General features: G+C 55.0%; 1 protein-coding gene across 1 annotated transcript in view; it reads right to left on the reverse strand.

Annotated features, from left to right (window-relative positions):
* Positions 1-716: 716 nt before the first annotated feature.
* Positions 717-16,239, reverse strand: part of LOC117802811 (proto-oncogene tyrosine-protein kinase receptor Ret-like) — a 36,472-nt gene continuing 20,949 nt past the window's right edge. Inside the window, exons 2-11 of the mRNA XM_034663605.1 lie at positions 13,976-14,336; positions 11,941-12,228; positions 9,571-9,776; positions 9,138-9,470; positions 7,595-7,790; positions 5,659-5,858; positions 3,355-3,613; positions 2,477-2,602; positions 1,766-1,876; positions 717-796 (exon numbers count right to left, since the gene is read on the reverse strand). Of these exons, the coding sequence (XP_034519496.1) occupies positions 717-796; positions 1,766-1,876; positions 2,477-2,602; positions 3,355-3,613; positions 5,659-5,858; positions 7,595-7,790; positions 9,138-9,470; positions 9,571-9,776; positions 11,941-12,228; positions 13,976-14,336 (2,160 nt within the window). The remainder of the gene's footprint in view (positions 797-1,765; positions 1,877-2,476; positions 2,603-3,354; positions 3,614-5,658; positions 5,859-7,594; positions 7,791-9,137; positions 9,471-9,570; positions 9,777-11,940; positions 12,229-13,975; positions 14,337-16,239) is intronic.

The raw sequence follows: 16,239 nt of genomic DNA on the forward strand, positions 1-16,239 counted from the left end.
CAGGTTCTCACCCTGATGACTGCTCACATCCCTTCCCCAACCTTGCCTCCCCTGGGGGGGATGGGATTGGGGGTGAAACACCAGCTCAACCAGGCTGCAGGCCCAGAGATCCAGCTCCCAACGTTGGCTGGCTTTTGAGAAAAATAGGCAATTTAAAAATTGTGGAAATAATATGTGCTCATTTTAGAGAATGTGAAAAATAAAGCCATTATTCCACCATTCGAAAACAAACATGGTGGACATTCAGTGTGTGATTTGAGGTTAACACGCAAATATTTCCAGCTGCCTTCTTTGCACCCCTGCTTTACACCTCCTGGCTGTGTGATCCCAGACTGGTTGCTCCACCTCTCTGTGCCTCTGCTTCCTCACCAGAAGATGGGCTAGATGAAGATTAACATGTCTGCTCCTCTTCCCACAACCTGGTGAGGGGAGGACCAGTCACAATAGCACACTCTTCAACTCATGCCTGTCCTGAAAGTCATCCTCCAGGAATAATTAGAGAAGGGGGAAATGCTGAGGGCTTGAAGGTCAACAATGACCACCCCCACAGCCAACCACAGAGGGTTACATAAGCTCCCCCGGGCGGGGAAGCAAATGTCCCTCAGTCCCTCACGTCACAGCCATGTATTACACGTGGATTACATGTGGGAAATGCTTATCATATAATGTTTCTCTCTGTTGTTTATGGTTACAAAAACATGCTTAACGAAATTTAATTACGTGATCTTCACGAGGAAGGGCAGCCTGCTAAGCCTGATGTCTGGCTGATAATCTTGCACAAAGACATCTATCCCTGCTGCAGGGCAAAGGTAGGGATGCTGGGGGAGTGGATGGCTCCTTTTCTTACTTTATTGACATTTTCTTTAACGTCATTACCGTGTGTGTGTGATAAACCTGGTGAGAATCCAGGTTCTACTGGCAGTCTACCTTCTGTGTCCCAGTTCCTTGCTTTTGAGTCATCGGTCTGCTCGGGTGTCTTCTCTCACCTCCACTGGAATTCACCCCTTGGTCTCCCCTTGGCCGGCCTCCCCTGGGCCATCTTGTGGCCAGGTCGGCTGCCCTTGCAGCTGCTCGGGCAGAATCCTGGAACCACGCTGGCTGCCCTCCTTCCCTCAACACCCACAGCCAACTCATCAAGAAATCGTGCTAGATCTTCCTTCAAAACATGCCCGGAAGCTGCCTGCTCCTTGCTGCCCTGTGGCTTCCACCCTTCTTCCAGTTTCCATCCTGCTGCTCAGGGATTTCTCAGGTAGCCTCCTGTTTCCCTGCTTCTACCCTATGCTGCCCCATACTGAATCATTCCTAGCACTGCAGCCAGGATAATCAAGTTAAGGCTTCTCAAGTCAAGGCTTGTCAATGCCATCCCCTACAAGCCTTCCATGACTCCCCAGTCCCTCCAGTGGAAACCCTCAGGAACTTCTCTGTCTTCATGGGCCTCCGCTCTCCCCACCCCAGCTACCCAGGGGTCCTGCCGTAGCCATCTCAAAGGTGCTAGCCCAGCTTGCCTGGTGCCCTCCCACCTTTGCTCCAGTGCTCCCCTCCCCAGCCATGAGATAGAAGACTGCAGTCTCCATCACTCCACATCCTTGGAGCTTTACCTCCCAACTAGCACGTTCTAGAGGCCACCCCAGTGGAACAGAGGCTCCCGGCAGGCAGGATTTTGCCATGGTTAGTTCACGGTCACATCCTTAGCCCCTAGAACAGTACCTGGTTCATGACAAGCACACAAGAAACATTTCTAGAATATTAAACNGTGGTTGCTTACGGAGGCAGTCCTGGGGGCAGATGTTGACATTTCTGCTCTCCACAGCATCACAGTGGCCATCGGGGCAGGTCTTGATGCTGGGGGAGCAGGTGGAGAAGTTCCTCGTGATCCCTATAACACACAGCGGGCCGGTCACCACCACATGGGAGTACCCGCCCTGGTTAGACTGTCAGAGCCAGAAGGGCGGCACCCCAGGGCCTTCCCGGCCAACCCTGCCCCCTCCCGAGGAGCAAACTGAGGCCCGAGTGGAGAATCTATGAGTGGGATCCTTGTGGTGGAGGGCACAGCTTGGACTTGGCTGCTGTCTACGCCCCAGCCCTACTGTCTGGGGCCACATGCCCTGGCCTGGGACCTCCCAGGTAGAGCCTCTCTGTCCCCTGCACATCTCAACTTTGGCCCAGACCTTCCCAAACCCAAAGGGACCTGTGGTCCCACAGTGATGAAGAGCCTCAATGTCCTTGTGCTGCCCCTACTCTGCACCCATGCTCACCCTCTCCCGACATCAGGAACTACAAATGGGGACAAGGCTCTGGACAACAGGTGTGGAGAGAGGAGGGCCATCACAGTGGCCGGCAGGGCCCACACGGACCCCGTTTCCACTCAGCCACCATTACCCCTCTCGACCACCTGGTTCTGCGTGGGGCCTACCTTTGCCATCTCCCTGTCTCCACTCGCACCTNCCAGAGGCCCTTGGTTCTGCGTGGGGCCTACCTTTGCCATCTCCCTGTCTCCACTCGCACCTGCCCGTCAGAGAGCCCAGGCCGCCGCACTCCTCACACTCAGGCCGCCTCTTGCTGACTGCACAGGACAGGGGGCAGCCTGGCTCCTCAGCCACATCTGCGGGGGGCAGAAAGCTGGTCACAGGGGGTGGCCTGGACCCAGTGTCCAGCTAGCCTCTGGGGCAGAGGAAAGTACTGGCTGGGCTCCTTTCATGGGTGAGCCCAGAGGGGTGGGGGTGCCTTAGCACCAGGGCACAGAGCAGTGATGGGGCCCACGGAGGAGAGGGCTGTCACCACAGTCACGGCAAGGGGAGGCAGCTACTGGGCTGGGGTACGTATGGAGGGAGGATGTGAGGAGGCTAGTGGCTAGACTCGGCCAAAACACACACGCCTAGTTAAACCTGAATTTCAGATAAACAGTGACTACTTGCTTTGTGTAACTGTGTCCCTAACACTGCATGGACATACCTGGAAGTTTGTCTTCTAAGAGACTCTGCAAAGGGACATACTAACACCAAAAAATGCTTGTTGCTTACCTGAAGTTTAAATTTAACCAGGGTCTCGTATTTTCTCTGGCAGCCCTAAAGCAAGTGCATGTACAGAATGCATCGGCAATGGGGATGGGGAGTGGCGGCCATTTACTATGAGGTGACTCTGGCCTACGTTGCTTTATACTTTCTCCTTGTCACCCTCCCAGCCTGGCTATGCAGGGGGCACTGTGATTCTCATCCGATAGGGAAAGAGACTCAGGCTCAGGGACGCTGCCATTAGGTGAAGGGGAGCAGGCCCGGGCCCCTCCCATGTGGGGGAAGCCCAGGGCTCTGCCACACCCTGCCTGTCCCGACCCTCCACGGGGGCCCTGGCACTCACACGTCCCCTCCACGGTGACGACCAGCGGGGCCTGGGTCTGCCTGCGGGTTGGCCGGTCGGCAGCCACCACCGTGTACTGGAGTTGAGAACAATCGAGCCGCTGCAGGGCTTCCGTGTCATTCACGAACAGGGTCCCCGTGGTGTCCTCGGCTGAGGTGACCACCCCCAGGACACTGCAGTTGGTGCTGGAGAGCTGCAGCTTGTACTGCACGTGGATGCCGCTGAACTCCTGGCAGTTGTCCACACAGACTTTCCCAATCTAGGCATGGGGCACAGGCAATGCCTCAGCCAGCTGTTGCACCGGCCTGTGATGGTGGCTGGAGGGGCTTCTGGGCGGCCCGAGTCCTGGATCAGTCCCCTACTGGGTCCAGGGATGACAGCCCCACTCCCCTCAAGTCCCCATCCACCTGCCTGCCCCTGCCCTGGCCATCACACCACCGCCCACCCCTGCTCCTGGGAGCCAGAGGTGAAAGAACACAGGGCACTAAGGTTTGGTTTAGTGACTGCCTTGAGAGGTGCCTGTGTTCCCAGCTCATTCTTCACTTACTCACTTGTTTAGGCACGAAGGCTGATTTGGTCCCTCCTTCTCACCTCCCTCACTTCTGGCCAGGCCAGTTTTGTTTTGGGGACCACCAATTGCCATCCTCATTGCATGTGGCTGGGGTGCTCCAGCCCCTGCCCAGGCCACCTGCCTGGGCCGTCAGAGCACCGCACCAGGGCCACATGATTCACGCAGCTTCGCTGCCTGCCCTACCTGAGCCCCAGGGGGTCTTCCTGGGACTCTGGCTAGAAGCCCTGGAAAAGACAGGATCTTCTCCTGGGGATGCTAGGCTGGCAGTGCCACTGCTGGGCCCCAGAGCTGGGCAGCCGGAACTCTCCTTTTTATCCTTTGGCTACTTGAGTTAGAACGAGAATTTCAGTGGCTTAAAACCAAAAGCTCTGACTAGTCAAGTTGGGTGGCAGAGGGCAGGGGTGGGGCAGGTGAGGCCCCACCTGCAGCCACTGGGCAGGTACTTGCTCAGCTTGTTCAGGCCCAGGGCAGAGCCAGGCTGCTCCATACCCAGGCCTGACACCACAACCAAACCCCCTCCCGGGTGCCCCAGTGCATCCCGTATAAAGTGTGCTCACTTCCACTCTCCCATAGGGGGCCTCGAAACTGCCCAAGGTCACTATCCTCAATTTACAATCATAAAGACTGGGGGGTGGGGGTGAAAGATCACAGCGAGTTTGAGGCTGGATTGGGACTCAAGTCCCTGTAATATTTTGAGTGTGTTGGGGTACAGATGTCACGTCCTGCAGGGCCTGCTTCCATTCAGTACGCCCTCAGACACCGTTCAGGCCCCTCTGCCTTGTCGCCTCCCACCATCCTTGACCTCCGCCTCCATGAAAGGCCTTTTGAGGCAGGTCAGGGAGCTTGGATATGTCCAAAGGAGGGGTCCTTTGTGTGCGGGACCTGGGTGGCTGTCAGGAGTGGAGGGGGCATAGGAACCAACCATAGAAACTGGGACAAGTGGAGATGCCCCTAAGCATGACCTTCTGAAGAGGATGGATCTGAAGCTGCTAGGAAAGAGCAGTACATGAGGCCCTTTGCATGCTGCAACTGCAAGTAAAATTACAAAAGTCCTTAAGAGAAACTTTCTAGAAAAAACTACCAAAATGCTAAGTACTAGGTGATATGGCAAGAAGNTTGATATGGCGAGAAGAAATCAGTCCTCTCTGTCCCTCATCTTATACTACTTTAACTAATTGTTATTTTCCAATGACAAATGCACGCAAGATAAGCTCTAGTAAACGCACTTGCAGAGGCTAAGGGGAAGCGTTCCCCACCTTTCCCCGCAGAGGGCGCCACTGTTAACTTCTGACTGAATTTACAAACTTGTAAATTTCATCAATGAAAATTTGCTTTTGAACATAAGGAGCCACGTGAGGCCAGTATTTTTACAAAACCATTTTTACAAACCCACCAGGAACATCTTTCTAAGTCACCATATGTAGCTTTAGCTGGCATTGCTCTTACATTAGGATGAAACACACTTTAAAGATACCAAGAAGGGAGAGGGTAAAAAAGAGGCCCATGGTGCCCACCAACCCTGCCCATGACTCTGCCAACTTCGCCATGGCCCCAGCTTCCCTGGCCCTGTGCCTGAGGCTTTCCCGGGCCACTCCGTGTACATGTTAGGCCAGAAGGAATGTCTCTCATCCTCAGCCCTGCTTGTAATCTGTTAAACAGAGTACCCCACCCTGGGGGTCCTCTGGCCCTCTGTGCCCCCACCCCCCCCGGCAGGCATCGGGCTGTGCGCTCACCTGGGCAAAGCGGCGGGCCCGCCTGCTCACAGTGAAGGAGTAGGCGCTGGGTAAGTGCAGGCTGACAGGCAGCACGGTCACGTTGAAGTGGAGGAGCAGGACGCCCTCCCCGGGGCCCTGGAAGTCCGAGTCATTGACCAGCACGGCCAGCTGCAGGGAGCGGCTCTCTGAGATGGGGAGGCTCCGGTTGAGAACCAGCCCTGTGGGTGGGGGCACAGTGATGACTGCCTCATTGCTGAGGCCTGGGACCGCTGCCCCACGCCGCTGCACGCCTCCTCCCAGCCACACACCAGGCGCATACACACGTGTGCAAACACAGATTTTCACACTTGTGCTGTGTGGATCACAGACTTGGCAGATGGTGCTAAGTTAGAACCACTGTTTAAATGTCCATTGTGCTGAGCTGGACGCCGAGAGAAGCCTTCTCAGGTGGGAGGTCACTTGTATGTATGGTGGTATGTGTGTGTGTGTGGTGGAGTGTGTGTGTGTGTGGTGGGATGTGTGTATGTGTGTGGTGGGGTGCGTGTGTGTGGTGGGGTATGTGTGCGGTGGGGTGTGTGTGCGTGTGTACGTGTGTGGTGGTATGGGTATATGTGTATGGTGGGGTGTGTGTGGGTGTGCGAGTGTCTGTGGTGAGGGGGATGTGTGTGTGTGTGGTGGGGTATGTGTGTGGTGGGGTGTGTGTGTGTGGTGGGGTACGTGTGTGTGAGTTGTGTATAGGGTATACATGTGTGTATGTGGTATGCATATAAAGAGTGTGTGTGTGTGTGTAGCATGTATGTGTGGGGTGAGCACATACACGAGATAAAGATCTACCACCACTGAGGCCNCGTGTGTGTGAGTTGTGTATAGGGTATACATGTGTGTATGTGGTATGCATATAAAGAGTGTGTGTGTGTGTAGCATGTATGTGTGGGGTGAGCACATACACGAGATAAAGATCTACCACCACTGAGGCCCTGGGAAGATCATACTGGCCTCCATTCCCCCAGAGACCTCTTCCCAGCAGCCGCAGCCTCTAGTGGAGCCCTGGACTTCATAGGCCCCCAGCACGCGGAGCCTGCACACTTCCGCGCCTGCTGCATGCTGCGGCTATGGTTCTAGTTGTGCAGAGACAGAAGGATATGGGTGGGGAGGTTTTGGTACACATGGTGTATAAGTGAGTGGGCCTGGGCAGGGATGACATTTTCCCTTATACAGGGCAGGAGACCTTCAAAGGCTCAGTAGGGGTGGGGAGGATCAGCCCAGGACAGGATCAGTCCGGGCAGAAAGGGGTAACAGTACCAGCGATTCTGGGATCCCTCAGAAGCAGATTGCAAATCAAGGATTCAAGTGCAAGTTGGGTATTTGGCAGGTGACCCCAGAAAACCTGGGAGGGAAGGTGGGGGAGACGAGGCAGCTGATGAAGATGCCCCGCCCTGCAGGTGAGCACAGTAGGTCCCTGGAGCTTAGTCCTGCAGGACATTCCAGGAGCCAGACAGGATAATCATTGCGGGATTCTCTGGCTCCAACATACAGAGCTGCTGTTATATACTAATCCCTGTTAGTAGACAGCTGTGGGGACAAGGGAGAAATAATCCCCAGGCACTCAGGCACCTTGGGGGTTGCAAAGCAGAGGCCAGAGGGAGGCCTCAGGCAATGATGTATATGCTTGTAGTGGGCAGTGAGCCCTGGCACGGTCCGTACGGAGAAGTGTGGAAGGGCCCTACCAAGGTCTGCGAGGAGGCAGTTCAGGGAGAGAAGAAAGCCTGTAAAAACCCACCAAGGTGGCCAAGGTGAGCCCAGTAGAGACAAGGAAGGGCTGGGTGGAGTGGAAGGATTTGCAGCCTGGGGCTCGGAGCGCCAGGACACGAGTCTGTGTGTGTAGGGTGCTGCAAGAAGAATGGGCTGCCGGTTCCCCAGGGGGCCCAGCCAGGCCGTGCCTGGCCCCTCTTACTGTAGTCATGCACAGTTGCCCGCACAAAGCTGCCATTGGCCTGGACCAAGGTCTCGTTGGGTGAGTGCTCGATGCGGAATGTCTGGAGGGCCCAGGCCTCCCCAGGGAGTAGTGTGCTTGTGTATCTCCTCAGGAGCTCCCCAGATGCTGGCACCACATCTGCGTCGAAGACACGTATTGTGGCCACCACGGTGCCCTGCAGAAAACAGGGCGTGCCAGTCAGAGCCGGTGAGAGGGACGCCTTGGAGACCCTGCAGCCTGACTTCAGGAGGGCACATGCCCCACAGGTGGACCAAGTGTGTGCAGTCAGAGGCAGCTCTAAGGACAGACTGACCTGCATTAGAGTTCCTGTGGGGTCCCTTGCCCGTCTGGCCCAGTTATCCTCCCTGGGCCACTGTGCCTCACCTGCGCAACAGGTATGATAGGCATCTACAGACTTCCCGTAAGAATGGATTAAAGCAGATGCCCAGGTGCTCTGCTGACAGGCTTCACCAGGTCCCAGAGAACAGCAAGCTGGGCCACAAAGGGTGGAGTTAGCTCACTGTCACATAGCAATAGATGGCAGAGCCAGATCCAAGCCCAGGTATACACCAGAATGTTCTCCTCCAAACACCTTCCATATACGAGGCTGGAGGGGATAACAAGGAAAGTTCTGAGCAGTCACAGGGCATCTTTGCTTTCGCTGCTAACCAGACTCCTTGTTGTCACCCAAAGCAGCCCTTTCAACTTATGTGATCTTTACCAATGAGATGTGCTTTCCTCCCGTCCGCCCATCCACCAAATCAGCACCTGGGGTGCNTCCAGACTCCTTGTTGTCACCCAAAGCAGCCCTTTCAAGCTTATGTGATCTTTACCAATGAGATGTGCTTTCCTCCCGTCCGCCCATCCACCAAATCAGCACCTGGGGTGCCCAGAGACCCGGGTAAAACCACACATCTCCCATTGCGCCCTTGGCCGGCCGGCTGCAGGACAGCTCCAGGCCCAGCAGGTGGCAGTCACGCTCCACCTGCGCGGACCAGAGCAGGGCGGGCCGAGGTGGGCGGGACCGTGCTGGGAGATAACAGCCAGAGCCACCGGCTGGTCTTTCTGCACCGCTGGGCTACCCTCCATGAGTCTCTCTGACCCTCCAGTGAGCGCTGACGGCGGTGGAAGGGAGAGCCCTTTTGGCAGCCATCCTCTCCTCCCTCCCCAGGACAGCACCACTGTACCCATGCGCAGCGGCACAGGTGCGCCCCCGTACCCGATGCGCGCCCTTGGCCTTGCCAGACTGGTCAGACACGTGCTAGGCATCCAGGGTCCCTGGACACTCATCAGGGGCCAGCTGGGCAGACCTCCCCTTTCCTCCTCAGCTACCCTCAAGAAAGGCAGAAAGCCCCGACAGCTGGACGGACAACTGACAAATAGGTGGAGGGATGTTCAGCCACATGGCTGGATGGCTAGATGGAAAGGTGAACAGACCAAGGAATAAATGGTGGACGGAGTGGCAGACACCCAACAGATGGACGACAGACAAGAGACAAGCGCAGGGATGGCAGACAGGCACCTCCTTCCTCTTGAACTCCACCACAGCGCTGGCGGTGTCGAAGCCCCCGAGGAAGGTGGGCGCCGAGTCGTCCTCATCGTACACGGTCACAGGGAAGGGCACCATCACCACCTCCTCCTTGCGCGCGCCGACGCGCACCGTGCACGCGGCCACCAGCTCATACTTCTCCCGCAGCTCGCGGTCCAGGGCCCAGCGTGTGCTCACCTCCAGGCTGTCCGGGGCGCAACGGAAGGGCAGATTCTCACCTACACACCAAGCAGACCAGGAACCCCAACATGACTCCCGGGCCAGGGAGCAGGGTGAGCTGTCTTTTTCAGGGGCCCGCAGGAGTGGCTGCAGCGAGGGTGGCCTCCGTGCGTCAGAGTTGCGGAGCACGAAGGCCCTGCCTGAGCTCCTCCTCCTCAGCTCCAGATTGGAGAGGGAGGGGGCACACAGCTCCAAGCCCTGGTTNGGGCGCCGAGTCGTCCTCATCGTACACGGTCACAGGGAAGGGCACCATCACCACCTCCTCCTTGCGCGCGCCGACGCGCACCGTGCACGCGGCCACCAGCTCATACTTCTCCCGCAGCTCGCGGTCCAGGGCCCAGCGTGTGCTCACCTCCAGGCTGTCCGGGGCGCAACGGAAGGGCAGATTCTCACCTACACACCAAGCAGACCAGGAACCCCAACATGACTCCCGGGCCAGGGAGCAGGGTGAGCTGTCTTTTTCAGGGGCCCGCAGGAGTGGCTGCAGCGAGGGTGGCCTCCGTGCGTCAGAGTTGCGGAGCACGCTGGCCCTGCCTGAGCTCCTCCTCCTCAGCTCCAGATTGGAGAGGGAGGGGGCACACAGCTCCAAGCCCTGGTTTGCAGTGATGACCGTGCGCTAATGAGCTTTCCTGGGCCGGCCAGTTTCACTCGTGCTGATGGGGAAGGTCGGGGGACCAGAAGGCCTGGATCAGGTTCTCACCCTGATGACTGCTCACATCCCTTCCCCAACCTTGCCTCCCCTGGGGGGGATGGGATTGGGGGTGAAACACCAGCTCAACCAGGCTGCAGGCCCAGAGATCCAGCTCCCAACGTTGGCTGGCTTTTGAGAAAAATAGGCAATTTAAAAATTGTGGAAATAATATGTGCTCATTTTAGAGAATGTGAAAAATAAAGCCATTATTCCACCATTCGAAAACAAACATGGTGGACATTCAGTGTGTGATTTGAGGTTAACACGCAAATATTTCCAGCTGCCTTCTTTGCACCCCTGCTTTACACCTCCTGGCTGTGTGATCCCAGACTGGTTGCTCCACCTCTCTGTGCCTCTGCTTCCTCACCAGAAGATGGGCTAGATGAAGATTAACATGTCTGCTCCTCTTCCCACAACCTGGTGAGGGGAGGACCAGTCACAATAGCGCACTCTTCAACTCATGCCTGTCCTGAAAGTCATCCTCCAGGAATAATTAGAGAAGGGGGAAATGCTGAGGGCTTGAAGGTCAACAATGACCACCCCCACAGCCAACCACAGAGGGTTACATAAGCTCCCCCGGGCGGGGAAGCAAATGTCCCTCAGTCCCTCACGTCACAGCCATGTATTACACGTGGATTACATGTGGGAAATGCTTATCATATAATGTTTCTCTCTGTTGTTTATGGTTACAAAAACATGCTTAACGAAATTTAATTACGTGATCTTCATGAGGAAGGGCAGCCTGCTAAGCCTGATGTCTGGCTGATAATCTTGCACAAAGACATCTATCCCTGCTGCAGGGCAAAGGTAGGGATGCTGGGGGAGTGGATGGCTCCTTTTCTTACTTTATTGACATTTTCTTTAACGTCATTACCGTGTGTGTGTGATAAACCTGGTGAGAATCCAGGTTCCACTGGCAGTCTACCTTCTGTGTCCCAGTTCCTTGCTTTTGAGTCATCGGTCTGCTCGGGTGTCTTCTCTCACCTCCACTGGAATTCACCCCTTGGTCTCCCCTTGGCCGGCCTCCCCTGGGCCATCTTGTGGCCAGGTCGGCTGCCCTTGCAGCTGCTCGGGCAGAATCCTGGAACCACGCTGGCTGCCCTCCTTCCCTCAACACCCACAGCCAACTCATCAAGAAATCGTGCTAGATCTTCCTTCAAAACATGCCCGGAAGCTGCCTGCTCCTTGCTGCCCTGTGGCTTCCACCCTTCTTCCAGTTTCCATCCTGCTGCTCAGGGATTTCTCAGGTAGCCTCCTGTTTCCCTGCTTCTACCCTATGCTGCCCCATACTGAATCATTCCTAGCACTGCAGCCAGGATAATCAAGTTAAGGCTTCTCAAGTCAAGGCTTGTCAATGCCATCCCCTACAAGCCTTCCATGACTCCCCAGTCCCTCCAGTGGAAACCCTCAGGAACTTCTCTGTCTTCATGGGCCTCCGCTCTCCCCACCCCAGCTACCCAGGGGTCCTGCCGTAGCCATCTCAAAGGTGCTAGCCCAGCTTGCCTGGTGCCCTCCCACCTTTGCTCCAGTGCTCCCCTCCCCAGCCATGAGATAGAAGACTGCAGTCTCCATCACTCCACATCCTTGGAGCTTTACCTCCCAACTAGCACGTTCTAGAGGCCACCCCAGTGGAACAGAGGCTCCCGGCAGGCAGGATTTTGCCATGGTTAGTTCACGGTCACATCCTTAGCCCCTAGAACAGTACCTGGTTCATGACAAGCACACAAGAAACATTTCTAGAATATTAAACGAATGAATGAATGGTGTGGCGGTGAAGAATAAACCAGATGGCTCATGTCAAGGGCTGGTGGGCTGTGCCTGGCACACAGCAGACACCGAGGGGGGCCCTATGAAGCCAGCACTCACCTTCTAGGAGCCTGTAGGACACACTGATGTTGGGGCAGAGAAACTGCACAGGCAGCAGCCGGAATTGGTGGAAGGTGCCAGGAGGCCTGTTTTCTCTGATGCGGAAGGAGACACCTGTCTCAGGAAAGCAGAGCTCCCGGGGTTTGAGAGAACTGCAAGCCGGGAAGGAGGTGTTGATGAAGGAGAAGTACACACGGGCACAGCCTGGCCACTGGCACTCGCCCTCACGCAGGGACGCAGACGACAGGAAGACCTGGAGGTAGATGGTGAGTACAGGGAAGCCGCCATCTGCAGAGAGAGAAGTCAGGCCTGGTGGGGCAGCAGCCACACCTGCCAGTGGTAGGGAATGGAATGGGGAAGGGGCAGGAGCTCCATGGCTGGTGTAAAGCTCAGTCCTCTCCATTGTCCACAGGGCTCCATTGGGCTCTGGACCCTGGCTGGCCACCTTCTGCTTGCCCCGAACTGCCCTAGACCCCCAGTCTGTCTCTGCCTTAGGGTCCCATGGTTCTGTTCCCTCTGCCTGGGGGTGCCTCAGAGGCTTACCTCTCTTGTCATTCAGGTCTCAGCTCAAATACCACTCCCTCAGGTGCTCTGAGCACTGGGGTCTATTGCCCCCTCCCCATTTCTCCCCACCAGCCTCTAGCACATCACTGCCCCCCATCAGAGGGGTGCCCTGAGTCCCAGGTCTAACAGCAGGTGGAGAGCTGCCCAGGCTGGCCCCATGCAGGGGCCCCCCACTCTCCCCAGGGGATGTCCTCGTAGAGCACCTCCACAGAGACACACCCATGGACCGACTTCCCCAGCATGTGAAGGGGGAATTTCCAGCAAACTCCATCATGGCGGCTCTCTCTCCAACAAGGTCTGGATCTCTGCAAGTGATGGAGACTCTTCCTAGGCCCTCTCTCTCACCCTGGGGTACTGGCTCCTCCCCCACATTTGCTCTTCTCATATTCATCAGAGTTCTCTTTGCTTCTTCCTAGCCTGTCCATTGGTGCTTCGATCCCTGGATGTAGTTAATCATTTTCTATACGAACCTGCCCTGTTCCAGTTACTGTGTGGTTTCTCTCCTGACTGGACTTAACAGGTGCAATCATGAGCAGAACAGGCCTCCTAGGAAATGGGGACCCTCAGCAAATTCCACCCTGGCCTCTACCCCTGGACACAGGGGATTGGGACGGAGATGGCAGCAACTAAGTACAAGCAGAACCAAGACCCATCTGGATGCCACCTCCTGAACTGGGGGTGCCCTGGTGGCGGGCTCTGTCATGTGACCTTGGCTTTACTTGGCAGACAGGGCACAGTCATTCTGCCCCTGCTGGGCAGTGCCACCCACTCTGCATTCACAGGCACGCCATGGGCCTCTCGCCTGCATGAGGTGGCTCAGGCCTGGTGTGAGGATGCAGTGAGGCCACGTCTTTGGAGGAGATGCTTGGAGGTGCACGAGCTATTGGGTATGCGATCTATTGGGTATGCAATCACCATTTTGTGCCACAAGGCAGAAAGCTGCTCCTCTCCCCAGTATCAGGGTCACATGTGGCCTTCTCTTTGCTCTGACCCCTGCTCTGAGGAGGCTGGCCAGGTCTTCCTTCCACACCACTTTCCTCCCTGGCACCAGGCCTGATGGGAAGAGAAGCTTTCCGTGGAACTGTCACTTCTCCAGAAAGTTCCAGATCATTTGCTAAATCAAAACTTTTCGATGTTTCCAGCCCCCCTTAACCCCTCTCTTGTTACCCCAAATCTTGTTCACCCAAATGGAAAAGGCATGTAAGTGCAGCATGGAGAGAGGCCCCGATCCTTTCCAAGGGCTCTCCAAAAGCCCGACAGACTCAGAAGGCCCAAGGGTCATCAGCAGCCCCCAAATTCATCCTGGTGCCCTGGCCAGGCTGGATACAGAGGTGGGCCAACCTCACCTCACTCTTCACTCTCACACAGCAGGGATCGCACAGGAACTGCCCTCTTGAGCGCAGTGCGGGTGTGACACAGGCTGTGTGTGTGTGGGGGAGGGAGACAGGGTGGGGCACGGTGGCTCCCTTACTGCGGATGCTGAGCTTCTCCCAGGCGCTGTGATCCAGGCTCCGGTTAAGGTAGAGAAGGCCTGTGTCCTCCTCGATGCGGATCCAGTCGTTCTCATGCAGCCTTGCACGGTAGGCGATGCCGTAGAGATGCTGGCCCAGGCGGAAACTGGGCACCTCCTCAGGGACGTCCCGCAGAGCATGGACGTAGAGCAGGGGCATGCCAGCCGGCTGGTCCACGTACAGTTTCTCCCAGTAAGCATCCCTGGAGAAGTAGAGTCCCAGCGGAGCTGCAGAAAGCAGGGAAGCGTGTGAGGGAGGAACGATGATGTCCTGAGCAGGCCTCCCAGGAAGACCAGCACTCTCTAGCAGCTCTAGTTCACACTTCGACGAAAGTGGATAAAAGCTTTGATTTCACACTTCATTGTGGACCCCAAAATTTACTAACTTAAAATTCCAATCTAGCATAAGTAATAGTTTATAAGCAAAATTACATGCAAGTTCCCTGTTCTGAAATTATAAGAGTTCTCACCCTCCATAAGTCACAGGATTAAAGACTTTCATACAGAAATAAATAATAAAATTCTGATCTTAGTAGGACTTTCTCACCTGTGGTCCTAATAACATCAACGCACACCTATCTGTGTAGCTAAACACAAGCTGCAAATGGGATGCCTTAAAACAGAAAAAGAAAAGAGAGGAGGCAGTATAAAACAACTGCAAAATCGTTCTCCATTACCCAAGTGTGGTAAGCATGTGAACCACACAGAGCTGGGATTTCACTCAGTTTCTCAGAAAATCACCTGGATCCAAAGTTCTCAAGTGTACACGATGATGCCAGACAAGCAGGGAAGGCAAGAGTCACCAAAAATAAACCAGGGCGCTTTATTTATTTATTCATAAGATTTATTTATTTATTTATTTATTTATTTGAGAGAGAGAGCATGAGTGCATGCATGTTGTGGGAGGGACAGGGGAGAGAATCTTCGGGCACATTCACTGCTGAGCGAGGAGCCTGTACCCGGGCTTGATCTCAGAACCCACAAGATCATGACCTGAGCCAAAACCAAGAGTTGGCCGCTTACGAAACTGCACCACCCCAGCGCCCCTGAACCAGGGTGCTTTATAAGAGAAACAAATCTTTAAAGTTTAACATAATCCTACCATTTGACCCAGAAATTGTACTGAATCTATCCAAGAGAGGAATACACATGTCCATCAAATGACTTGTTCACAAATGGCGTGGTTATTCACACAGCCAAGAACTGGGAACAGCCCAGATGCCCTTCAATGGATGAGTAGATGAGCAAAGGGTGATTTTCACACCACGGAATCCTATGAAGCAATAAAAGGGATGAACGACTGATACAACAACCTGGAAGGATCTCACAGACATCATGCAAGTGGAAGAAGCCAGGCAAAAAATAATACACATGGCATGATTCCAGACTAATATTAGGTGACAGAAAGCAGACTGGCTACCTGTTAGGGGTGGAGGAGGCAAAAGACTAGGAAGGGCAGGAAGGAACATTCTAGGGGATGTAAAGTTTCCATATCCTGATAGCAGTGTGGGTCACGTATGCACATACATTTGCTGCCAATGTACAGCTAAGAGTTGTGCATTTCAGCTTCTGTAAATTTTCCCTAAATACCCAATCACCAAGGGACTGTGGATAGACCTGTGGCTGCCACAAGGAAGAGGATGTGGACTGTGGCCTCGCTGGGTAAGCCCACTACTCGGCTGACTTTGTGTAAGTTCAACATTTTTCATAATAAAAAGTTTTAAAAGACAGTAAGAATTTTCAAGAAGGTGGATAAATAGGCAAATGATGCTTGAAAACCACTAACACCCTGCAAACACCCTATAATGCACAGAAAGTACCCAACACACAACACAAACATTAAAACTACTCGGGTATTCGCTCATATGAAGCCAATTTCTCTTTTCAGTCAGCTTGTTTCCACCTAGACCCCACTCTTCTCACAGCTGTCGGGGTGAGCAGCCAGGCCAGTCTGCACCAGCAGAGAGTACCCCTGGCACCGCCTGGGTCCTCCAGGCCATGTTTGGGTATGGGAAACAATCAAGTGCCAACCGGAGTTGGGTGAAGACCACAGGGAAGCCCTTTTCAGATCCCGAAGTGGTAAAACGGTGAGCAAACAGGAAGGCTGCCTGCACTGTGGAATGCTTTCCAGGATGACTTCAAAAGGCAGCTAGACTGCGAGTGCCAACTTGGGGGGAAGCGTGTACTTGGCCCGGTCTGCTCCCTGCCAGACAGGTCTGGGCTGG

This window comes from Ailuropoda melanoleuca, chromosome 6 (assembly GCF_002007445.2).
Source record: "Ailuropoda melanoleuca isolate Jingjing chromosome 6, ASM200744v2, whole genome shotgun sequence".
Taxonomy (NCBI): Eukaryota; Metazoa; Chordata; class Mammalia; order Carnivora; family Ursidae; genus Ailuropoda; species Ailuropoda melanoleuca.